The sequence below is a fragment of the Poecilia mexicana genome, unplaced genomic scaffold (assembly GCF_051168715.1).
Source record: "Poecilia mexicana isolate PSO_F unplaced genomic scaffold, ASM5116871v1 scaffold_2, whole genome shotgun sequence".
In the NCBI taxonomy this organism is placed as follows: Eukaryota; Metazoa; Chordata; class Actinopteri; order Cyprinodontiformes; family Poeciliidae; genus Poecilia; species Poecilia mexicana.
Window position 1 is genome coordinate 49,710,517 of NW_028263371.1, and position 25,947 is coordinate 49,736,463.

Below are 25,947 nucleotides of genomic sequence, written 5' to 3' on the forward strand. Positions count from 1 at the left end.
GGTAAATAATTTCTCTACATTTCGGCATCAATGTTGGATACATGCAGAGGTGTAATGATTTGTTGTTCAGTTGAATTCTGCTGAGTGAGACCTTCTAAAACAGCTATTCCTACAATTTGAAACAAAGTGGTGAAAATGCATCAACTGGAATAAAACTGCACATAATTTGATGCCATGTATACTGTTTGCATGCTGCTCCTCACATACTAGCTGAAGCCTATAGCCAGCACCTCTCTCTGCCCAGTGGAGATTCCTCAAATTTTATGTTAAAGTGAAACATATCTTCAGTTTTTCTTTAGGTATTGGCTGCATGCCTCAACAGCAGAATATGAACACTGAGCAGAGAAGTAGCCAACTCACTCACTTCTCAATGTGTGTTTTTTTTTTTTTTTGTTTTTTTTCCCCCAAATGGACCAGAAATTCTTTGTTCAAAGCTGAAAATGTACCCTATACAGACAAAGTAACTGCTCTGTTTTTCTTTTTCTTTTTTCTCTTCTAGACATATATTGGCAGTGTGGTGATCTCCCTGAACCCTTACAGATCCCTGCCCATCTACACGCCAGACAAAGTGGAGGAGTATCGCAACAGAAACTTCTATGAACTTAGCCCCCACATGTGAGTTGACTCTCTTATTTCTCTATAAAGTCACAAACTGTGGATAAGTCTGAAGTTGTACAACTGAGAATTGAACTTGACAAGGGGATATGTAAGGATTTAGAGCTCTGACGGTGACTAGGAACCGTCATATTCACAAGAGATGAAATTGTGAACTTTTGTTGGGGATCATCACTGTAACAAGCATGGTTGAGTTCTGGGGAATCTGGGATCAGAGGAACATAGCCTCCTATTTATGGAGTCACAAGGTGATTTTTGCTGGCCATTCGGAGCTGTAGCATGCCATCTGTCCATTGGCAACATGAATTCAGAATTGTTGCTAGTCAGCCAAGACGAAACAAAGCCCAGCTTGTCAATTAGCTTGTCATAGCTCTAGGCGGCTGCAAAGGCCCTCAGAGACATGGGCTGGAAGAGCAAAATATACCTTTGTACCAACACAGAATCTACCTCCAGACATAAACGAGCTGTTTGGCTTTACTTTAGTGATTCATGCTATATCAGTTCAGTTTAAAGCTTTCTTTTTGTTCATTTGTTTAAACTGTTGGTGAGTTTTTGTCCTTTCGCAGAGGATAAAAAAAAAAAAAAGAATTCCAGCCTCGGGTTTTCTTGAACCTTTGCCTATACATACTTGAACCTTTGTGTGTACAAGTTGGTGTTTGGTGGTTGATCATTTTCACCAGTGGTACATTCTGTTGTACATTTCCAGAAGATGACTTGGATGTCAAGCTAAGGTTAAACGGCAGAAAGCTTGAGATTCTGTTAAAGATTATGTTCATTCATAAAAGCTGAACACGTTTTCATTTAAAAAGTAAGACATGAAAACCATCTTCAAGCTTGAATGAAAACAGGTTGGTGCAATGAAATGCTTAGGAGCATTGCTGTTATCTAGACTGACTAAAGGTCTATGGTGCATGTTGTTGTAGGCAAAATGATTATTTGCATGATCATTTATTTGTGAAGTGTCACTGTGACCCTGTCCCTGGTGCTCTACCAATGTTTTTCAAAACAAGGGCCCTGAAAGACTTTTTCAAAACTTCGATTTGTTTGCAGACTTGTGCCTCTTAAGAACACCACTCTTGCCTAGATAGGACTGAACTAATTAAAGTATTCATATTCCATGGTTAGAAGTTTTTAGAGTATAGAAGCTTTGTTGACTTGACATTTTGCTTTAGTTCCAAGCCTGAAATCAGACCAATATTTTTACCTGAAGGACTCCAATTGATGGACGGGGCAAGAATGGCAAAATCAGAATTGTAAGTTTCCTATTGATTACGTGTGTCAGAACTAGGGACATATGTCTGTGCATAAATGGAGATGTCGACAGTAGTAGGAGTTTGTCCCGCAATCAGTGGGTTGCCAGTTCTGTCCCTGCTTTGTCTGAAATGGGCTCAATTTCTGCATATTAATGGAATCAAAAATAATTTCAAACTTTTTTCTTTTTTAGCCTTTTGATTAGTTTAGCATGCATATTTATTGTGGTGTTAAAATTTGACTTAATCAGGTACGGTACAGTCAGACTGTAATGTGCTGGCATTGTTGAAGTGTTTAAACATGCAACATAAACTGTCTGTACCCAGTTTTGAACATTCATGCTGACCATTTGGTCTTGCTAAATTCATTAAGCAAATTGGCAGGAGGTGGTTGTGTAAGGGTTGGCTTTTCTTCAGTCAGCTGATTGAAAAAGCATCAATCTAACTTTGAGCACATCGTGTAATTGACTTTCTATAAAGATCCCAGGATTCAGGTTTGACCTTTTCAGTCATCCATAGATTAGCTAATGATCCATGTTATTTGACACACAATTTGATTTTGTTTTGTCACTCAATATTCAGACGGTTAAATGCAAGTGAAATTGCTATGTTCTTGACAGAGACTGAATTTAATTTGAATATATTTTACTCGGTTGTATTCAAAGGAGATTGGGTAGTGTTTCATAAATGCAAATTTAAGTTTTAGTCACACAAGAATTCTGTAGGTCAGGGTAGAAATGGTTCTAATTTTAAAGGATTTGTCCAGAATTGGCCTGACCACACTGTTCCTGCTGTAGTTTTATATATTTTTTTGTTTCTGCCAAGCATCAAGTTTTTAGCTGGCTTTTATGGCTGAAAAACCAACATGAGCATAAACATTAATGAACTTCTGCCACTGTCAGTTCAGTCCAGTATTCGTCAGTCCTGAAATTGTGCATAATTCTTCCAAACCAAACAAGCTACTGTTTTTTTTTTTTTTTTTTAATCCTGTTTTTTGCATGGCCGAGCTTCAACTGACTCAGGGACATAATACCACAGAGACTGGCCAATGCTGAAGTGGATCAGTGTTGAGTTTTAATAAAACAACTGCAGGGGCTGCTGGGTCTACTCCATATTTTTATGCCTTTGATCCTCATTAAAAAGTTGTTATAGAATGAAATCAGAAGCTCCCAACATGTTGCTGCAGACAAGGTCAGTACTTCTAAGACAACCCCAAAGATTGTGGGCATGTACTGTATGTAAAGACCTGTTAAACTTCATAGAAGCAGATGTGTGTTCAGATGGTGGGCACCAGCTTCCTCTAAACATAAGTTAGTCATTTCAGGAGATGACTGGATTCTTGTCATTTTTTTCTGCTTTTTGATGAAAAATTCAACATGGATAATAAAAATGACTTGTTAAAATAAACCTGCAGGTTCTAACTTGAGGAAAACTAAGTAATTGGTTCAGGAAAGCTTAATTGGTGCATCTTTACCAAAACAAGTGTTTTACATGTGCTTAATGGCCCAAGCCATCTGGGGGAAAACAAAACAAAAAACATACTGTATAAAATGCAGACAAGAAAGGCTTCTGATGAGTTTAAAATTTCTCTCAGTTGGATAGCACTTTTCAGAGCGACAAGGAGAAATTTCTTTCCTTGCTATTACCCCTAATGAAATTATACTGGATTTGCAGCAGCTATAACTCCAACAGAAAATCGGATCAGACTTTTTGTTCTTTTCTTTTTGTCTTCTTTTTTTGGGGGAAGGGCTTCCTACTATATTAAATACTGATTAAAGTGTTTGTCAGTCTATGTGCCAAAGCTACAGTTGCATGCTGTAATGTAAAAAAAAAAACATTTTACTTTAAAAACTGTAACTTGGGCCCATTTTTATCAGTTTGCTGGGCAGGGCTGTGCCTGCTAAGTCATCAGGTTGTGTAAAACTGAAATATTGTTGCGTTATCTGGAGGCTTGAAGGCTGGAATTGACAGGTGGGTCCTGCTGAGGGAGAGAATAACCTTTGAGACTCCATGCTGAGCAGCTCAGAGTAACTGCATATTTGCATTCCTTGACTATCTGAAACTTTTTTGCTTTTGAAAATATTTGCCAATAAATCAGAAAGGTGAGCAAGTTCATGCATAAAGAAATGTTAATTAATTAAAATGTAGTCCATCAGCTTTATTGGGTTTGATGTCAGGAAAAAATGGGATGCAAATTAATCTCTTCAAAAACAGTGATGCATTTTCATCCCTGAAAATAGAAGTGCATTAATAGTGTCATCCACTTCAGTGGTTATTTATTTACCAATAGCACTCTGATTTTCCTATTTTATACAGTCTTGATAAAAGCTGTAAAAAGGAGAGTTGCCTACCTGTTCACTCGAAGATTGCACTCAATGAATTATGTGTGCATTATATTAAAAGACAAAACTTGGAGCTCAAAAATGACAGTATTTATGTGAACCAATTCCCAAGTAATGCATAAAGTATAAGTTTGAATGTACAAGCTAGATAATCAGCCAATAACCTTGTAAAAAGTTTGTTCTGCATATGTAATTATGGACAAATTCTTTTACCAAATGAAAAGGACCCTAAAGTTTAATGCCAGAGTAAAAGTAATTTTAAAAGCAATCGACCATCTGCTGTTTCATACATCAGACTTTGATGTGAAAGTCGGAGCCAATTGAAATCTTGTGGATGATTGCTCATAATGGTTGTGGCAGTTTACAGACCTTTACAATTGCAGGTTCTCAAACTTAAAACATTAATAGAAACCAGGCTATTGTTTAAGATGGCATTTAATCCTGCTTTACAATGTTTCAGTATGTTACAGGACTTCAAGGTTAAGTGATTTTGTGTGCAGGTGCTCTGGTATTGTGTTTGACAGTTTTGCACCCAGGCATTAGTTTCTGTTTTGCACAGGTGTCTACATAATCCAATTTGGCATGCAATTCGTTGACCATCAGTAGATCAAAGTAAAAACAATTTTTTAGCTAGAATTTGTTTTACTGTAAATTAATATTGAGCTGTGGTTTTTGAATGTTTTCTACTATTTTAGAAATGCAAAATTACAGGAGTAGGCTATACTTTACTAAGTGAAAGAAATTGAGCTGTCAGTGTTGGCCTTTGTTTCCTCTTTTGAAAAAAGAAATTGGATCTCAACTATTAAAGAAAATCGGCAAATGTATTTCTGTATCCCTCACAATTTGTTCACCATTTTCTGTAATTTTAACCATTTCACTGCCTAAAATATTTCAGACTGCATTAAGAAGATGCTGTCTATCCAACAATCACAAAAATATTTGCAGGTAGAACATAAATCCATGGCTCTTAAAATGCAATCATCTTCTGAATATTGAACATTAATGTTTCATTGCCAGTCGCAAATCGATGCACGGTAAAACTTTTTAAAGTTGTGGCCTTTTGAAACCATTTCTTTGTCAATTCTGAGCTGCATAGCTACACCCATCTTCGCCTTTTTATGCAACAGTCACAGCTTCGACCAGTTCAGCAGCAGATCCTCTGCCCAGATGAGCCACCACTATAATTAACTGGCAGGTGTTTTCCTCCTTTTCTAAATGCATTGGGTTCATTAGAGATGAACTAATCAGTGACCATCACAGATGGCTTTTAGACATCTGTTGTATGTTGCTTGCCACCCAAAACAGGCACAGACTGAGAAGTGTGTGTCTGTGTGGAGTGTGTTCCTGCTCTCAGGGGGGATCGTGTTATCCCAATGTTTAATGAGGTATTGAGACCCTGATGCTCTTCCCTGCTCAATACTTAGTGCCGCTAGAGCATTGGCCGTAGAGAGGCATCAGGAGGGGCTAATGGAGCAAAGAGGCTCTTTTTGCAATGTATGTCAAGGCTTCCAGCTGTCAAGCAAGTGGATATGACGGATTATCTCAATAATTTCTCTGTGGGGGTTATGAGTGTTTGGAGGTCAATATTGTATTTCTCAAATATTTGAGCTAATTTTCACTCTCGCCATTGGACAGTTAAAATGGCCATCCTCAAAATGTTTTCAATATAACTGTTTTTTAGGAAAGTGACAAATGCATGATGAACAAAATCCCCAATTCAAGCATTTTCTATAATACTTACGGGCCACTAATCGTTTAAAATCAATCTTTGCTGCTATTGCATATTTTAGAATGCGGCCTATGGCCTCCATCTCTAAGGCAACGTGGATCAAAATTCAAATAGAGTAATATGGTAGAGGAGCCTCATTTCAGATGGATTGCATAGGACCAGGGTGGAAGTAATGACCACTAGCTGGAGAAAAATTTCTCAAAGAAAATTGTTTTTAAGGAGGTTTTTACCATTTTTAAGTGTTTTTTTTTTCTTTCCTCTTCTTCAGGTAAGTCCGTTTTACCTGAAGAATATCCTGATTGCTATCAAAATAATACTGTACAGTCAATGGAAAAATATATTGTGCATACAGGTGGATATATAAAAATAGTTTTATTTCACTAACACTTGCGCTTGAAAACGTTACAGTCAGTTTTATAGCACCATACCAACTGTCTAGTTATCTTTTGTCTCATCTCAGACATTGTATTTTGATGCAAGATGTTTAAGATTGTGCTGGCTGCAACTGGAAGAATGGACTTTGGAGTCATTTTCAGCATAACATTGATACTGTTCTGTTACCGTCAATTGTAAAACTAAACCATAAATATGAATGTCTTGATAAGTGTTATGAATTTCTTTTGGACATATATTCTGCTTTGGATGCATATTATGGCTGTTTGACCAACAGAAACTGTTGCTGTTGATCTGTGTAGTGCTTGTCGTACAAGACTGACTGAAAAGGGCTTAGAAAAGTTGCACAGAACCTGTATGTAGGTAGAATCGAGTAGGCACTTGTTGAAGTGGCATTTTGACTGAAGTGGGCAGATTCAGCCCTCTGCAGCATCTGTGTTGGCGTTGGTAGCTTTAAACTAGAGGGAGAGAGAGATGATGGAAAAGCTTTTGCTCATTTTTCTACCCACCTTTGCAACCCAAGAAGAAAATGCAAAATGTACTTAATTGGCTTGTGCTATCATTTATAATCTATTGATATTTGTTCATCTATGCTATACATGTTTATAGCTTCGCCTTACCCACATGCATACAAACGCATCCCTATTTTCCTCTGGTTACAAAGCTGTGGTTGGTGTTAAATCTGACAAAGTAGTTGACTGATGTTACTTGATGTGGTTTTCTGCCTTTTGGCAAAATTGCATGCAACTCGTTCTGGCTAGATTTGTTGGAACAGTTTTAGCAGAAGTAACTTGTGGCCCAATTTGTCGATGCCTTGATTGTCAGTTTGGATCAAGGTCTTGCCGAACTGCATTTATGCGCTTGATGTGTTGGGATTGGCGGCTGTTGCAATAAGTGTTATTGGTCTGCTTTGGGTCTGTGTGCAATGGTTTGGTTCATTGTGAAAAGACTCCAGTCTTTTATTTATATAAAAGATTAATTGTCTTTTATAGAAATAAACGGCTCTACCTTGTGGGTAAGGCTGTTTACCTAAAGACAATGCACATGCTTCTCTATTATACACATTTTTAGATCTGCTGATTTACTAATTTAATCATAATTAAATCACTCACCATTTGGTAGTTGTAGCTTACACCTTCACAATATTTGTAGTGTAAAATGGAAGGGTTGTGCATTCCTCAAATATTTTCTAGGATGGTGCAGCTAACTCCTAACTTCTTTAACTTGACACTGATTAAACATTGTCGGCCTTATCATTTATTGCTGTTTGGGGCTTTCTTTATATGGTTTTGTCCGCAACTCTCCAAGACCCATTGTAAACTCTCTCTATTCAGAATGAGAACAATAAGTACTGAGCTTTTATCTGAGTTCATAAATTGCACAATCATAAAATGTGAGGCATACTAAAAGGAACCGTTGAGAAGAGGCGCTGTCTAGAATGTTCTTCCACTATGAAACCTCATCAAGCCTATATTTGGTGTTTACTCCATTAATTAAAGGGCACATAACATGAATCTTGCTTGTAGCTCGCTGTCATCTGTACCGCAAGTGTACTTTATTTACATTTTAAGCTGTGTACAAGTTTTGGTGTGTTGGACCAGTACTGGAGTCTGAGGAAGTGCAACAAACAGTTGGGTTAGCATAACGCATAGCAAAATATGTATGAATAGTGTTGGTATCATTTAAAAAAAAAAAAAAATGGAACTAGGATAGCGTTTTTTAATAACTTGGAGTTTCAAAGTGATTTATTCTTTTTAGACTGAATCGGTGTATTATGTTCATAAAAGGTGCCAGAACCCTTCTACGCCCCCCCGCCATCTCCCCCACCCCAAAAAAATAATCATGCAGTGTTTACTTTAAAAAAAAAAACAAACAAAAAAAAAACAGTTTTAGGAACATGGTACCTCCCACCAAGCTGCCTGACGGAACCAAAATGAGCCTTTCTGTTTCAGAGGGTCACATGGGCACCCTCTGGCTGCTTTGAGTTCATGCTTATTGATTCTGTGTTATAGTTGGCTTCAGTGCCTATTGCTATGCAGCACTTATGTGTCTGCCCATGATGCTATGCAGTGTCCATGCAGAGAAGGATCACATGCCGAAATTCTCTGCTGTGGGCAATTTGCTACATCTACAGTGTAAATGTTTCCACTTCTTTTGTCCTTATTTAACTTTTATGCAACATAATTTATCTTTTAAATGTTTCAGCCTAATGATTTTATTAGATTTTTAACTAATGCCCCATATTGTCTTAATAATGCATGCCAGTTATTGATTGGAGCAATAAATGTAACATTATATAAAGATCCATAAAGTCACTCTTGCTACTCAGACAACAAGCTTCAAATTTTGTGAAGCCTTGACCTGCCTACATGGATTTCATTTTTTTGAAAGCGGGTAACTTGTTTTTAAGAGCTACAGCTACCAGTATTAATAATGGTGAGTACAAAATAAATTAAATGTGCATTTTCTTTCTGCTGCTTCATCTTCCATGTGGAGGAGTGTTGTCTGTGTGTTCTAGCAGGAGTTCCAAATGGTGTGGTGCAGAAAAATAACATTTTTGGTTTTCTGACTAGCTTCAGTAAACTGGCTGATTCTAGCCATCAACCACTTGGTGCATCTGTTGTTTGAGTAAAAATAGAATGGCCTCATGGATTCATTTCAATTACAAATTCAATATTTGTGTGGAGTAAAAAAGCTGCAATATAGCTTTTTAAGTTCTGAAACCCTAGATCTATTATTTAATCAAGCAGGCCTTTCTTTTAAACTTTGGTTTTGACTATGAAATATAACCAAGGAAATTAGCATAAATTTATGCTGAAAAAGTTTTTTTTTTTTTTTTTTTTTTCCTTCCATGGGCTTTACTCTAGATTAGCTAATTTGATCTAAAATGCTCTGATTTAGATGAAATCCTTATAAAAGAGGCTAACAGTGTCCAAGTAATGGCCCAACTTGCTTGATGAGGCTCAGAGATCCTGGCAGGGAGCTGTTGGAGGATGTTTTGCTACCTTGCACTGCATGCTTATTTCCTGCTTTTGAGGATCACACAGTTGGCGGTGTTGGTGGATTCCCCCTCCTGTGGAACACTAAATTGGTGTGCGCCAACATAAAATTAAAGCTCTGAACCCCTTCAGTTTGATGAGAGGTCTTAGAAAGCCTCTAGTGAATATTAGATTGATCAGAGATCTCTAGCTGTGGAGCTTTTAATTTGGAGAGGAAGAAGTTGTTTGGTGCACCTTGCACATGTCACTTTCTAATTCCTCTTGAATGTAAAGCTCTCATCTTTCAGCTCATTTGTCATGTTGGCCCCTATAAGGTGATCTTCTGCTTAACACCTTCTTTATAGCAAATCATTTTGCACAGATGGTCAACATCTGTCACAACCAAGATCGTGTGTGTGTGTGTGTGTGTGTGTGTGTGTGTGTGTGCATCCATTAGCTTGCCCCCTTCACCTTCCCTCCGCTACTCCAGTAGGTTGGTCTTTAAGCTGTCTGGTGGCACCATATTTGTGTGTCTGTTTCTTGTAACAGCCACCTCCCTCTTCCACCTGGTCATCAGCATCAGGAAGTTTCTTCCTTGGCTGTTCCTTCAAAGCCAGGCGGATTTCCTGAGGGCTCTGGAGAAACCGGGTCATGCTGAGATCAGAGGCCACCATTTAGCCCCCGAATGTGTACGGCTAAAAACAGACGGTATTTGCTAACAAACGATGTGCTTTGAAAATGATGGCTGTGCAACATTTAGAAGTGAGCGGACTGTGTCGGTATGATAAAGTGCTTCTGAGAAAGATATTAGGCTTTTTTATTTTTTTTAAGGGCTTGTCATCTTCAAGTAGTTTGGTGGGCATCAGACCAATCCATAGATTACCTCTTTAAAGCCATGATTTGAGGTGCTAATAAAGTGTGCTGATTCTGCCTGTCAGTCACTCCACCCTTCTTAAGATTCAGGTCACAAACAGCAGACCCATCATCTTCTCCTGTTGCCCCACTTACCAGAGGCTGAAGGGGGAAAAAAACTGACTAGACTATTTTCTGCTGCTTACCTCATGTGCCAGTGTGGCTTTGTGCTCACCCGCTGCCACGTGCAAGTCCAAATTACAGCCTGCAGGCAGATGTGAAGGGGAGGTGCCAAGCAGCATTTACAGTCCAAGGCCTTATCCCTGCCTAACCCCCACCTCCATGTGCACACACATGCACACCCTTAGCTATGCACAGTGATCTGGGAGAGCTCTGGGATTTTGGGTACCATACTCACCGCTTCTTCAGTCTTTGATGGGGACCTTGGTGCTTCATCATTTTTGACTTCCATTTATAAGCCAGTTGCTGCTCAGGCTGCCGTTAGGGTCCTAATGATAAAGTAATTCCAGACTATAAATAATTTTTGCTACTCTGGTTGTCTTCGCCTACAGATGTTTTTGCCATAAAATTTTTCTCACTTTAAGACTTTAAATTAAATGCAGTTGTAGGTGTGGCTTGTCTCTTCTGACCCCTATTCATATTGTGATTAGTGATGGCTATTCATAAATCCTTTGATAGTGTGTGTTCTGGAGAAAGACCTCCCCCCTCTTTTGACATCACTGGGCCTCATGGGGCAGCCCACCCCCTCCAAACTCCTGCTGTCTAGGGGCGCAATAATTGCATGATGGCTTGCTCATTGTCAGGATCAGGTCAGGCACTAGGAGTGTTTTCACAAAGCAGACATCTGCTGTGCTGTCCTTTTTTTTGCAGTGACGCAATGCAAGTCTCGGCCACACAAACTGGTGTTCTGGCATAGAGGTGGAACAGGGGTTGGCTTGTGATCAGGAATTGTATGGGCGTGGATTAAATGAGGGTTTAGCTTGAATAAACAGAGAATGCAATCCAGTTGTACAACTGGTAACAAATGTTGAAATGAGACGTCTTATTTACACTTGTTAACCTTTATCGCCTAATTTTATAGTCCTTTACTTAATGCAGCATTTGGTCATTAATAAAAAAAAAATATAATGGATTAAGCACATTTTATTTCTGTAATGGAGAAATTCAGGTGCAATGGCAGCATTGAAACATAGATTCACAGAAAAATAAAATGCATTTTATTATAAACTTGGTCGGAGTGTTGTTGAGCCTTCAATTTTTCATTTGCAGCAACAGAAATTTGAGGTTGGAATCTATCAGACTTGTAAATTTTTATTTTTTTTTAACTCAAATGTGGGTGTGTTGGGAAGTAATAATTGCTGCTTAGAGGCTATTTTCAAAAGCCACATATGAATACATATTTAATGTTGATATTTTGAGAGATTTTAGTTTTTTTTTTTTTTTTTCTGCCCAAAATATAAATTTTGCTGTTCTGCTGTATGAAGTTGCAGAACTTTAATGATCAAATATTTGCTGGTTTTTAAGTCTGTCTGTCTGCTTGCACCATCACTATTTAGCAACAAGTTTGGGAGAAGTTGCTGCTTTTTTTTTCTTTTTTTTTTGTCCTTATGCAGCTGGAGCAACTCTATTTTCTTGTGCCTTATGAAAAGTTTTTTTTTTGTTTTTTTTTTCCATAGACAGAAAGTTTTAACTTTTGAAACTGCAAGTTATGACAACAAAAGCTTGGTACAAAGTTCTCTCCTGTGCTGTTTTAGAGAGACTCTTGTATACCTTAAGTACTGCAAACAAGGCTTGTACTCTTTAGATTCTCAAAAAAAAATGGTCTAGCTTCATTTTTCGAAATGAAGATCACACAGCCAAACAACTCAAAGCAGCTTCAGTGTCATTTCAGGCCTTTTGTCATAGTCAACTACGTTTTTGAGGAGATGTAAATGTAGCTTTTTCACTGTTAAAGTGGATTCAAGGCCACATCAATGTCGCAATGATGGTTTTTGACTTCTATTGTTAGAACAATCTTCTTGGATTTTTGCAAAGGTAACAGACATTTCTTAGTACAGAATGACAGCTATAGGCAGCCCTGCAAACATCCTCTATGCCTCCTGTTTTATCAGAATAATCTAGTCACCTGGAATGTAAGACTTTTAGTAGTAGAATTGAGTTTTATCTGACTCAAAATAATGTGCGACGGTGCAGAACCCTTAGTTTAATTAGCCAGCTTGTGCTCTAACTTGGTATTGAGGTCTGGATTGCATTCATCAGGCTGTTCATCTCTGGCACACTTTCTGGCAATGTTTCCAAGCCCAATCAACCACTGCAAATCAAGGTTCATTGTTAGTTCACCATGTAATTATATGCTAGAAGTTCTGGCCTCAGCAGCATAGACTGAACTAAAACGTTTGCCAATTTATTCCAACCTTGCTAATTTGTCTACATTAATCTATTCTATTTTGAGTGTCATGCATATTTGAAATTTGGATTGTTCATGACCCGTTTGCTGTATTTTTGAGCCTACTGAGTAGGTTCAGGCTCCAAAATCAGAAGCTTATATTTTTGATGCCTTTTACAACTGCATGGATCAACACACAACATGCTATATGACAATTTATTTTTGAGATTGATCAGTAGTGTTGCATGAAAATCCCTTGGTGTTTGTACATGTCAGAAATTCCTTCCTGCTTTCATGTCTTGCAGATCTTGTGCTTTATAAATATTTGATTAATGATGATGTTAAGACCTAGGAGATTACACGTTCTCCAACCCTCGAGCCACGCAAACAAAATTGGACACCTGGAATTTTTTTTAAGCATTCCTTCAAAATTAACCCCTGTGTTACTTAGACGGCAGTTACTGTGATAATTGTTTCTCAACAGATTTTTTTTAATTGTGCGCTACCCTGATGGCTATTCATACTTTTTAGGACATGAAAAAGTAATTGTGATGTCAAACAATATAGTTTTAGGTAAAGCTTTTTTGCGCTGTGATTATGCCCCAGGATCCTGTCAATTAAAACTACAAACTGAATCTGTAACCGAGAGCATTCCTATCACAGACTACACCACACCAGGAAGCAGTTTGACTTTGTGCCAAAAATGTGAATGCAACCCTTTTTGTAATACATAAACTGGACACCCATAAAAGGTGATAATGCCCTGTGTTCCCATAAAACTCCACCCAAACATAGATCTGAATTTAGCCTTCTCCAGATCTACAAAACATGTTGCTAGGACAATCGAGGTCAGTGTCTCATCTTTATTTTGTTTGCAGACATTCTAGATTGGTTTAATCTTCTAGACAACACCTTAGATGTTCCCTTGAGTAGTTTTGCACTGGGGTGCGACTCAGTATTAGAGTTGGCTTTTAAATGAGATTGTGGTTCTCGACACAAACATAACATTCTTCCTATGGGTTTCTGCTTCCAGTAAGTGGTGTCTTTAGTATGTGATGGTAGAATGGTGTTTGAGATTAGTAGACCATTGCTGTCTGTTGTGGTGACAGACCTTTGTTGGAACATACATGGACCACTAAATGGAAAGAATCACATTTCAACACTCACCTGTTCAATATAGAATATGACTGAAAGATCAAGATATTCTGGATGCAAAGGGCTTAAATGAGTTTTGTGTTTTGAATAAGGCAATTTGAAGGAAGTGATGAGGAATTTAATGGTCCTAAGGAGCTGAAGTGGCTGAATGATGTTGCTAAAGCATGGACAAATGTTTCTCTTTTAGAGTAACAGTTGATGCATGTTGACATTCTGAGAAGTATAGCCAACATGTTTGGGAAAAAGTGACTCTTACAATTTATCAGGATTTGTATAAAAATGTAACTTGTTTCATGATGCAAGGCGTTTCAAACTGAAAGTGCCAAAGATTTGTTTTGTCCCTTGAGTCAATGTTTAGTGTGGGGCCCATGTATCTCAGATGGTGCTGCAGAGGATTTTAAAATTCAAATTGGGACCCACCGTGAAATGCAATCTGAAATTCTAGGTCATATAACTAGGACTGGCCTTTCCAGAGCCAGGATCTGAAAAGTACTACAATATCATTATGTTAGAAAGTTGAGCTAAAGGTAGCCAATGGTAAAGATGCCTAGTTTTGCCAATCAGGAAGATATGAGATATCCTAAACAATGCGATCAAGGAATTGCACAAACCGATGTTCAGTTTAAGTTAAAAGGCCATGTAAACCATTAAATATTGTCAAAATTGTACAAACTTTTTCACCTTGTCATGTCTGGTTTTATTTTAAAGCTAGCAAATTATAAAACCCACTACATTTAAGGCAGCTCTTCTGGTAATGTTTAAAATAATTAGTAGAATCTTGAACTGCTGTATAATCTATAATCATTAGTGATGCATGTTAGTAGGTCTGTTAAGTGTCAGATTTACAAAAGAAAAACTGATCATTATGATGCGGTTCACATATTATTCACACCCTCCTCTTCATTTCTCATAAGGTATTGTCCACATGAAGGGAACAAATGAAATGATGTTGTATTCAGTGGGAGTGTTACTGTTTTAATGAGTCCCTCTTTCCCATTGTATAAGTGTCCTGGAATGTGCAACAATAAGCTTTGTTGTATTAAATACCCCTCAAACCCCCTTGCATCATTTTTCTTATCCATCAAGGTTTGTTTCCACTGTCATTTAGTAATTACATTATGCAAACATCTGCTTGGGTATGAACAAAGAAAGGAGGGGGGGAGGGAACAGGGGCAAAAGTGTGGACAAACTCTGGTATAAAGCATACAGTTCTACTCTGTTATGATGAATGAGGCCTTGTCAAAACGTCTTGCATTGCCCATCCTTAAATGATCCTTGTTCAAATAGCTGACTTGTTGTACTTTGGTAGGCATGTTTCAGAACAGCAGCAGGAAATGGACAACTGTGCTTCCAAATCCCAAATATGAACCAGGCAGTGTCGCTAAATAAAGCTGCAAACTGCTCCAGTGTAGCGGATGCCCTGCAGATGCAACCTAATTTCCGATGAACCCACATGCTTTTGATTAGAGCAGACGCCATGTGGCTTGGTGCAAAAGCCTTCCATTACTCTGAACTTATTTTTATAGTGCTGCTTCTGAATTTCCCTCTAAATTGGCAAATTTACTGTTTAGATGAAAAGTTAAAATATGGAGATTTACAGATTTTTCTCTCTCTTTCAGCTATGCTTTGGCAGATGAGGCCTACCGCTCACTGAGGGACCAGGACAAGGATCAGTGTATTCTCATCACTGGGGAGAGTGGAGCTGGGAAAACCGGTGAGAACAGCCATTTTTTGTATACCCCCATTTTTTTTATGTAAAGGTAAATGCTTAAATGCTCTTAAAGTAGAACATTGGTGATTCTCATCAAGAAAAATGGAAACAACTTACTTGGGCTAAGGAGGAAAAATTGACTGCTGCTCTAAATGAACCATTTCAGTAGGACCTGGAAAAGAACAACATTCAGGTTTCTTGAGGTCTGAATTGGCCTGACTTGATCCCTACAGAGAATTTATGGTGTTCTCAAGATGATGAGAAACACCAGAAACGAGCTGTAGGTCTCGCATATATGTGTGTGTGTGTTTTTGTTTTGTTTTTTTTTAATCTAGCGTTGGTCAATCGTAAATTTTAACATCCATGACTCACGTTTTTATTCTACGAAAATAAATGTCTGATATTCTAATTTTAAATGCACCTCTATAGGAAAAGCTATTGGAACATGAAACTAAGAAATAAAAAAAACATTCTTATTTCCAAAGACCTTCTTAGTAGAATTATCTTCATCTGCAGTGCAAGAAACCATCGGTGAGGTGTCAGTTTAACTGAATTTCTGTAAAGTACAGAGAGCAGACTGTAGACAAAAAAAATGTTAAATCTCTGGCTTTTACAGGCAAAACTGGAAGGAACCGGTTATTGCTAGCTGTTTCACAAGTGTGCCCACCTACTTATTAACACCCACAGCATTTCCACAGCAACCTGTACGTCTGGACACAAATTTGATCCAACTGCTCTGAAATGACAATGCAGTCTGTGCTTAAGATTGAGCTGAAACAGAAATCAGATTTCTGCTGCTGTCTGAGTGTAGCTTTAGGCTCCAGCATCCATCATCACTATGCTTTTTAGACTCTGTAGGTATGCTCATACCAGGAAGCTGCCGGAAAAAATTGTTGCCTTATTGTTGCTGATAACGGTAACGCATCTGTTTTGGACGTTTGATAGACCGCTCTTCCTCCCTTATCTGTGCTTGGGGTGTGGGAGGGGAACGCCTAATCATAAATGGTATCTTTACAAAAGTTGTTTGTGCTGTGGTTGCTTTCTAAAGAATATAATCTCTGTACTTCTTTGTTCAGAGTGTAGTCAAAATAATTTTCTGGAATACTGAAACATGTGGGTTGTTTTTATATAACAAGTCCCATAGCAGATTTGAATGAGAGTTTTGTTTTATCATGTTTGCACATGAAACATGATGATGATTCTGACTTTAAAGAGAGTGCATGTGGAATAATAAAGGTGGAGGAGTCAAAGACCAGCATCCTCTGTACAAATGTTGTCAAGCTACTTGGGTTTATACGAAGACCCAACATTAAGATTACACTAACGGCTGTACTCTGACAGAAAACCTACACCTCATGGGCATTGATCCATAAATGGAGCCTCTTCAGATAAAAGCTTTTAACTCCAGATAATTTGTATTTCTTTTTTTGCATGCAAAGCTTCTTTTTGTTGCACTTTCATAAAAGAATGGCATTTCCCGGTTGCTGAGTTTTGCTGCCTTGCAGGTAATTGGAATATCCAGTAGGCTGGGCACAGATGGTGGGAATGCAGATGGAATCCACTCAATGAAGTTCGCAGTTATTTTGCCCCGCTGGTAAAGATGGTGCAAATAAATCTCATCTTCTGTTGCAGTAACCAACTTTTACTGAAAAAGCCAACCTTTACTTTTAGTACATATGAACATCAAAGAAAAGAAAATCACTTCATCAATAGTTTCTAAGTTGGTTGAAACATTTTAAAAACCTTTTTTCTACAGTGTTTCTGAAATTTTCACAGATTATGCTACTACAAAAGATGCATTTGAGGGGCTTTTGCACATGTTTACATATTTATATTATATTTATCATATTTATATTTACATAATATGTTGCTTGGATTTTACAACAAAAACCTCTGCTGCTCAGGGAGCATAGGGTATCTATTTGTTGCGACAAAAATATTTACACTACAAATAAATCATTGCAATATGTTTGATGCAACAATTGCAGAAGCCTAAATGAAGGCAGTATAAAGTCCAGTTTGATCGCTCATGTTTTTATTTATTTTTTTCCCCCCAAAAAAACTTCCTTTAAAGTCTCTTTCTCATGTTTATTAAACTCTGCTCCAAGGAGTCATCGCTGCAGTCAAGTCTGAGATAAATTTGGATTTCCGTCATCTCGGCTGCCCTGGGGCTTTAAAGTAATAAGGCCATTAAAAGCTACAGAATCGATATGGCCATTTTCATTCATGTCTGTAAGGTTCCATTTCTCCCCCTTAACTTTCTTTTATATAGTTTATGTAAAATCAAGCAGCTGTGACCAATATTATGAGAGCTCTATTTTTTTTTATAGAAACGCATTAAAGCCTTATTTTATGCAAGAAAAGCTCAGTTTATTTCGTAGCTATGAAAGTACATACTATTTATAAGAAACTTCTCTTTGTTGAAAGGTCTCTCAACTCTTGCATTATATTTTTATCTTTCTCAATCTTAAATAAGTGAGCCTTTAGCTTTTACCATCAACAGCTCGGAGCACAGAACTCTTTTTGGCAGGTCACACATCAGTTTTGGGTCACTGTCGATCTCACTAGTAGCTCAGAAATGATTCTTGTGCCAACTCTCCAATCATGAGGCATGTTTCCTACTGAGCCTCTGCTGCAGACAGAAAGTTAATTTTTGGAGAGTCCCTCCATTGGAACGCCTATTCCCAAACCAATTTCAATCACTGGGAACAGTGGATGAACAGTGATCATTGCACCCAGATAGGTTTTCTACGGGGTTTTCTTTGCTTCCCAATGAAGTATGTCCCATAATTTCATCACAAAATCATCAAACCACAGAGTCCAACTCAACAAAGGGAGCTTCTTAAATGGGGTCTCCGCCTTTAACTCTCATGGGTGCCGAGGGGTGATGTAATGGGGATTTTCTTTTTATTTTTTTTATGGAGAACACTGCAATGAGCCGGCGCGGTGCACTTGCTCTTCTGTCATGTCTGAGAGGCTTTGACCTAATGCTTCTGATATCTCTGTGTGTGTGTTTCAGAGGCCAGTAAGCTGGTGATGTCATATGTGGCGGCAGTGTGTGGGAAGGGCCAGGAGGTGAACAAGGTCAAGGAACAGCTGCTGCAGTCCAATCCTGTGCTGGAGGGTGAGTGACAGTGGCTCGAGCTGCATCCCAGTTTGGAGGCTCGGCTCTCTGATGTTTGCATATTGATGAAACTAACAATCTGCTCCAGTTCAAGAGATGTTTGATAGAAAGCATCCAAAATTTGGTGAAGAGATGTATATTTAATTCTGAAAAGTTGTTGTAGAATTTAAACTCCTTGATCCGAGTTGAATACTTGGGCTAGGCTTAAACGTTCAAGAACATTGTACATTACCATGATTAAACCATTTCTACTGTTAAATATGGCAGTGGCAGCATCATGTTGGAGGGGATTGGCATTACACATTTTGAAGTCCAGAAATGAACTGAATTAAAACTCCGAACAGTTTTGAAAAGCAAGGAACACACTTTTCAGGTCAGATGTTTAAAGCTTGAGGGATTGTTTTATGGCCCAAATCTGCTTCAACTATGAGTACTGTTCAATCCATTTTGTGTGGGGGGAAATGAAAGTGTATGGCACAATGACAAACCTACAAGGAGATGCATCAATCATAAGCAGTCCCACTATGTACATTAAGGTATCTGGTAGCAACCTGATGGAATATGAGGGAGCTCAACGTGTGCAAACCTTTGCTGTTTTCATACGTTGACTTTTGTGCACGGGTGGTTAAGAAAAAGTGATTCATATCCCCTACACTGTCTTTTGTGCATCCCAGTGCTGGCAGAGAATTGCCTTTTTTTCTTTTTTTAATTGGGGGGCAGTGGACAGGAAGTGCCCATGAAAAATGAAGCTGTAAGGTTGACTTGCAGTGGAAAACCCTGCACATCTGCAAGAGTTTAGCTCCTGCCGATCTAATTGCCCCAACACAGAGACGCACAAAAGAGGAAAAAGGAGGGAACTGTTTATGCAGCCAAACACAGCAGATTTATCATGCTTGCTCTCTGTGATGCTCTGCTTCACTTTCGTTATTGCTTTCATTCTTTGTTACCCTCCATTTTTCACTTCTTGCTCTGATTTCTCTTCAGCCCTTTATCTCAGCATCTCTTATTCTGTGTGTTCCTTGCCCTCTGGCTGTCGCTGTTCCAGACAAACAACCCACACATTCACACTATTCGAATACTTAAACACACATTATTCAGCTGCTATCAGCAATTAAGCTGTTATGCTAATAGCGCTCTGCTATGTGGTACATTTAATAGCATTTAAATGTGGATATGAAATAAAGGAAATGAAAACTGCAGAGAAACGTAGTCCTTTTTAAAAATGTCCTCTGGTGAACATTGTAGGTTTGCATTGTGCTCCTTGGAGAGCATCTTGTTTTTGTTTATTTGCAAGCAAGGGCTCATATGGAACCACTTTGACTCGAATGTGGCGTGACATATAAAGGTTTAGTCCCTCCTAAGCCTGGAAAGCGCTGGTGCTTTGCTTAATCCTCACAGAATTATGGGCTATCATCAGTGCAAATGGCTTTGACATTCAGGTCTGTTATGATTGACAGGTGACCAGAGAAGGACAATGCCAAGGATCAATAATGAAAACGGCTTAAAAATATGGAACAGAACTTGGCTTAGCTGCTCTTTACATTGCAGCTTTCAGACCAATTTTAATCAAATGTTTTTGTTTATAATTTTAACTTTTTGGGGTTTTTTCTCTCTGCAGCATTTGGAAATGCAAAAACTGTACGGAATGACAACTCTTCAAGATTTGTAAGTATCAACTTTTATTGTCTTGTAAAAGGAACAAATTTATTATGTATATATGCAGATTTTGAGAAATTTGTGTAAAATATGCTCACTTTGACTTCTAACTCTACATGCACCTCAATAAGTTGGAATCTCGTTAAAGTTGATTTTAGGAAGTTAAGTTCAAAGGGATGCAGAGTAGTTCAACATGACTTATTACATTCAAGTTATGTCTCTTTAATAAGATGGAAACTTGTTCCTAAATTCTTCCAAAGGTTTTGCTTCGAGTCTCAAGGCTGTGATTACCTCTTCCTTAGCACCCTTTTATTTTTTTCTAATTTAACCACATTTTATTTTCTTTTTTTCCCCCCCATCCACTCAACTTTCCACTGATGTGCAGTGGACAAAGCTACTGCCACCTTCTTTAGTAAAGACCTTTTGCGGTTTATGGCACAGTGTCATTATGGGTTCTTAATTTCTTGGAATATTTTATTTAGCTTGGCTGTTTGTGTGCGTTCCCGTGGTGTGTTCTGAAAGTCGGGCCATTTATGTCGATCACATTCATGACGTGATCGACGTCATGAACGTGATCATGTGTGTTCATGATCACGTTCATGACCATGATCTCCTCCTGCATGAGTCCTCAGATAATCTGGAAATGTAGATCTTCTTCAGATTGCAATTAAAACTAAGATAATTCTAAACGCAACTTTATCTTAAGAATGTTTTCTTGTAAATATGGTTTAAAAGCCACCCACAAAGTGCTACTCCAAACTCTGAAATGAACTGTGCAGATCCTGACTTCAGAAAATGGAAATAATAAAAACTGTTGAGCTGAATTTCTTCTGGCTTCATAAATTAATCCATCCTTTATAGCCATTTACCTTTGTCCTTCTTTTGATTTGTCACTGTGTGTGTACACGTTCCCCTTAGAGATGCACGTTGGGGAGCAGTCGGGATTTAAACCACAAACTGGTAGTTTAGGCGAAGACTTTTCTATCATCACAGTGTCCTTGTACCTGTTTTTTTTTTTTTTTTCTCTACCATGTAATTGGGACACATTTATTGCTTTGCACAGTAACATTGGCCCACACACACCACTGTTTGTGCACTGAGTGTATTACATTTTTTACTTGAAACATTGTCTTGGTATTGGACTTCAGGGTGTAGAACAGCATCGTTGCAAAAATGCCATTTAACTGTGTGGGGTTCTTTTAGCCTTGTAAGGTGCAGGATTAAATTGAAAATAGAAAAACATATATATTTAAAAAAATGTTCATCATCCAGCTCTCCATCTTCTATGCATTCAATCCAACCTTGTGTAGATTAGTCCCTTTATTGATCGGGTTGTTCGTCCCTTCAGTGTTTACAATCATCAATCAATTAATTCAGCCAATCCTTTTGTCCGTCCAGCGCTGTCAATCTGTCTGTCCAAATGTCTGGTCAACCATTTCTACATTTGTCTAACAATCCATATATTCCATTTGCACATATTTCCCTCCATCAGCCATCAATGTCCTTTCTTCCAACTTTCTGTTGCTCCATTTCTGCATCCCTCCAAGCGCCCACTGTCCATCTATCAAATCATCCGTTTGTTGAGATCTTTGTTCTGTCCATCAAATCCTTTCATTTCTCCATCCCTCCAACAATAAATATTTGTTTCTGAAAGCATGGCAGCTGGAGATAAAGCTGCCATAAATATATAATGAACTCTTGTACTGGTGCTATAAATATCCTGGTCAAAAATTTGACATTTGTATGTAATTAATCTCTTTTTATTCAAATTGATTTCAGTTCTTTGTACTTATTTTACCAGTTGCTCAAAATGAGCAAGTTGAGTAACAACGAGGATACATTTTTTTCTACATAAATCACATCCTAGGGATAATGCAACAATGTCTCGTTTGGTCCTTCTATAAATATACCCAAATCCAGACTACACATTTCCAGGTAATTGCATTATGACAGACATGGGTGTGTTGAGTATTTTTCCACACAAGACATTCCCACACTATCTGCCTCAGATTTGTTAGACGTGAACAACAGTTTCACTTTCCTACAAAATATCCCATCAGTTTGGCTTCTGTTCATGTTAATATTTTTAACATGTTTATTTAGCATAAAATCGCAACCTTTTATCTTAACTTTTAGCACTTCCAGTAATTTTGCCTCCTCCCTTCCTGCCACACAGATGAAGTTAGAAACTGGTTATTCCAGCAAGCCCCAGCTTGCTATTCAACATGCCATTCACACGTTCTGCCCCACTTTTACTTTCAACAGTGTTTGCAATTATTTACCATACGTTGTTGCCTCCAAACAAAAGTAAACAGGCATGCTGTTGTGATCACCTCAATGGATTATACGTCTGATCCTGTTATATTTAGCAGACCTTGGCTCGAGCAGAGACTTTAGGCCTCCTCACTAGTTGCCACTTCATCAGAAGTCCATCATTTTATGAATGAATCCCTCACTTCATTTTACTGAGTGCAGAGAGGGCTTATTGAGTTTGGTTGAGCCTGTTTTCCAGCCGTGCCTGGTTTCATCTGGCAACCGAGCTGCTATTAATACATCAGAAGAGAAAAAAAAAATCCCATACAAGACTTTCTAGTCTAACCCACAATATTAAGGGAGAAGAACTTCAAAATAACTTGAGTTAACCATCCACTTGAAAGGGAATATAGCTGAACCAAAAAAAAAATCTTAATGTGAACTTATCAGAACTCATTTTAAGCATTTTCAAAGAAAAGAGGAATATGAACGTCTGAGTAAATAAGAGCTCGCATCTAACTGTTCCACTCTGACCCTCAGGGAAAATACATGGACATAGAGTTTGACTTCAAAGGAGATCCGCTGGGTGGAGTCATCAGCAACTGTGAGTACAAATGGAGAAAACTGATTTAAATCAAAGTAGAGGTTAATGGAAAATATTTTGAGAATTTACTCAATTTTTATTGCCTTGTGACAGTAATCATATTTACATTTTTATTTACTTTACTAGATTTTGTGAAGGAGCAACATAAGTATATAATTGTGAAATTGGAGGACATGGATGTATTTAATATTCTGAAAATCAGTTTTATCAAGTTATTCTCTTGAATGAATTTTATTTGTAAAATCTTTAAAAACTATTTCCTTTAGCTTCACAATTCTGCACTTTGCATTAGTCTGACAATATATTTTATACATTCGGTTGTGGAATTGATGTGAGAATGTGTAAATGTTTAAGGGATGTGAATACGTCTTCAGATTTGTAATTGATGTGCTGGTATGCCATGGAAACATTCATATTTTGATGGTCTGAAATATCTTGTATAGCCTTCACTCTGTGTCTTGCAGTGACATCATATATAAATCATTTCCAAATGTTACCTTTTCGGATGGTGGAAGTCAGACCAAACAAAAGGGAGCATGAATCCCATTCCTGACATTCTCCCTGACAGCTTATCCTTGCCTGTTTTGATTTGATCTTGCTTCTGTTTCTGTGACCTCTGGCGGGGGAAGCCAGCACAGACAAAACATTGTGAACAAAGACGGAAACTAATGGCAGACACACAAGTGTGCTTCTGTCTCCCTGCCTGCCTGAGTCGGTTTAACGCTGGCAATAGTCTGTGGACAAGAGCCATAGTCATGTGACTCGTTTAGACTTGGCTGGATGGACGGCTTGACAGATGGGGTGTGAAAGCAGATGCAAGACTAGATGGATTGCTTTTGTTTTTTTAATTTATTTCTCTATAAATCTTGGCCAATTTTTCCCTCAAATTACTTTTTTTTAAAAAATGTTTTAATTTTGTTACATTTTGGTGCCCCTTCTTGAAAGTGTGAAGGGGTGCGTGTGTCCCCTGGTTAAAAAGGGGTGCTGGTTTTAATATTTTTATCTTTATTATTTTTTTAAATATTTCTCTTTTTTTACTGTTTATTCAATGTTACATGACTCTGGTTCTGTTTTTAATTATGTAAAGCACTTTGAAATGCCTTGCTGCTGAAATGTGCTATACAAATAAAATTTGATTGATTTGAAATACAGGGTTTTGTTCGCACATTATGTTGACTTGTAAACATGTTAAATCACCAGTGGAGCATGTTGTGAACTGGGCATGTAATAAATCTACTTTATGGTGGAGTGCAACAGAAAATGTGGAACTCTGGCCTTAAAATGCAATTGCAAGATGACCAGATTTTTGCCCTCTGCAGGTGTAACTCACTTTAGGACCCTGAGAATAACTAATAGTTTTTGTTCTTTCCTACCCTGTGCTTTTCCGTAATGGTGCCAAAAGCCCTCAGCTGAATGTTGAGATCAAGAAAAATGAGCTAAAATATAAGAAGTGGCTTTTTGCTAGTCTTCTATCTCACTTTCTTCCTGCGTCTTTGATCACAGCTCCACATTGCTGCTGCAGACCTCTCAGTCATGGGTGTTCTATTATTGATGTGCTCACTCCTAAGTGCCACTTATGTGATTCATGACCTGTGGGTGTCGCAGAATTACATTTTAGCCTGATCCTCAGCTGACCCCAACATCCCTAGCTCACTGTGGAAAGACCCGGTAATTCGCTCTTTGCAGAAAATCTGTGAATCAACTGCAAACTACTTCTATCCTGTCTGCACCCATCCTCCCACCGGTGTGTTGAGTTTATTCTAAACATTGAAAGTATGGAACTTTTTTTTTCCCCTCATGGATGGGAGTTTTGTTTTGCCATTTGGTTATAATGGCAAAAAGTGTGAAATAAACTTCTAACTTTCCTAAAATAAGGTGTTTCTTGAAAAGGAATTCTGTCTAAAAAGTCTTCTGCACAGTTGGACTTGAAGAGGCTGTCAAGCAGTCTGCAGTATCTTTGAGCTCTGCAGGCGGTCCTTAGTTGAATCTCTGTTTGCCTGATGCAGTAAGCAGATGAAAGTGCTTGTTTAATCAGGTTCTTAGTCAACGGCTCAGCAGAAAGGGCTGACGTGAAATATTTCAGTGACTTCTTCCTACCCAGTGGATCCTAAATAACCAAAAATGACAAGCGTCTCCTCTCAAAAATATTCATGTCTTAAGGTTTTTGCTAGTTTGATGAATAAACACCAGCTAAAAGGCATCTTTTGAGTTTGTGATGAAGGAACTCAGTGGTGAGTAGCTGACATGAAAGGAAAACGATGCAGAACCGTTATTGAAGGATCAGTTATGAAAATTTAAGTAACGATACAGTTTTGTCTTTCTAATTTAGCCATGAAATTAAAAACAAATGCTGTTTTTTTTTTTTTTTTTTTTTTTTTTTTTTTTTTTTTTTACTTGGAGTATGCATTTATATTAAACCTCACTTATTCTAAGATACAGAAGAAAGCCATCAGAAACCCAACTTGCTTGCAATTTACAACAAATCTGAAAGGTCATGTAGCATGTACCTCAAATTTTATAATTTAACCTACATGCAACAGATTTGGGTATAGAAATAAGTCGACATCCTTTAGAACTCATCATTCCACTTGGGCCAGCTTCTCTATCCCTGCTGAAGAAGAGTCGAAAGGGAAGATGGAGTCAAATACAGATCCATCCTGAGGAGAAAAAAAGCTGATGGACTGCAGATTTGAGACTAAGATGGAGGTTCACCTCCAAACAGCACATCAACCCTAGGAGTACAACAAGAGCAACAAGTGAATAATGAATAATTTAAGACTGAATCATGTTCGAATGGTACAGTCAAAGTCCAGGCCTGAAACTAATTGAGAATCTGTGGCTTCATTCCAATCTGATGCAGCTTGAGCCATTAACAGAA

The 25,947-nt window shown here is 38.0% G+C and overlaps 1 protein-coding gene across 4 annotated transcripts in view; it reads left to right on the forward strand.

Moving 5' to 3' along the window:
* Positions 1-25,947, forward strand: part of myo1b (myosin IB) — a 68,391-nt gene that overhangs the window by 14,178 nt on the left and 28,266 nt on the right. For all 4 annotated transcript variants that reach the window (XM_014996292.2, XM_088002187.1, XM_014996293.2 and 1 more), the window contains exons 3-7: positions 500-615; positions 15,341-15,435; positions 18,452-18,556; positions 20,175-20,221; positions 23,006-23,069. In XM_014996292.2, coding sequence (XP_014851778.2) covers positions 500-615; positions 15,341-15,435; positions 18,452-18,556; positions 20,175-20,221; positions 23,006-23,069 — 427 coding nt within the window. The remainder of the gene's footprint in view (positions 1-499; positions 616-15,340; positions 15,436-18,451; positions 18,557-20,174; positions 20,222-23,005; positions 23,070-25,947) is intronic.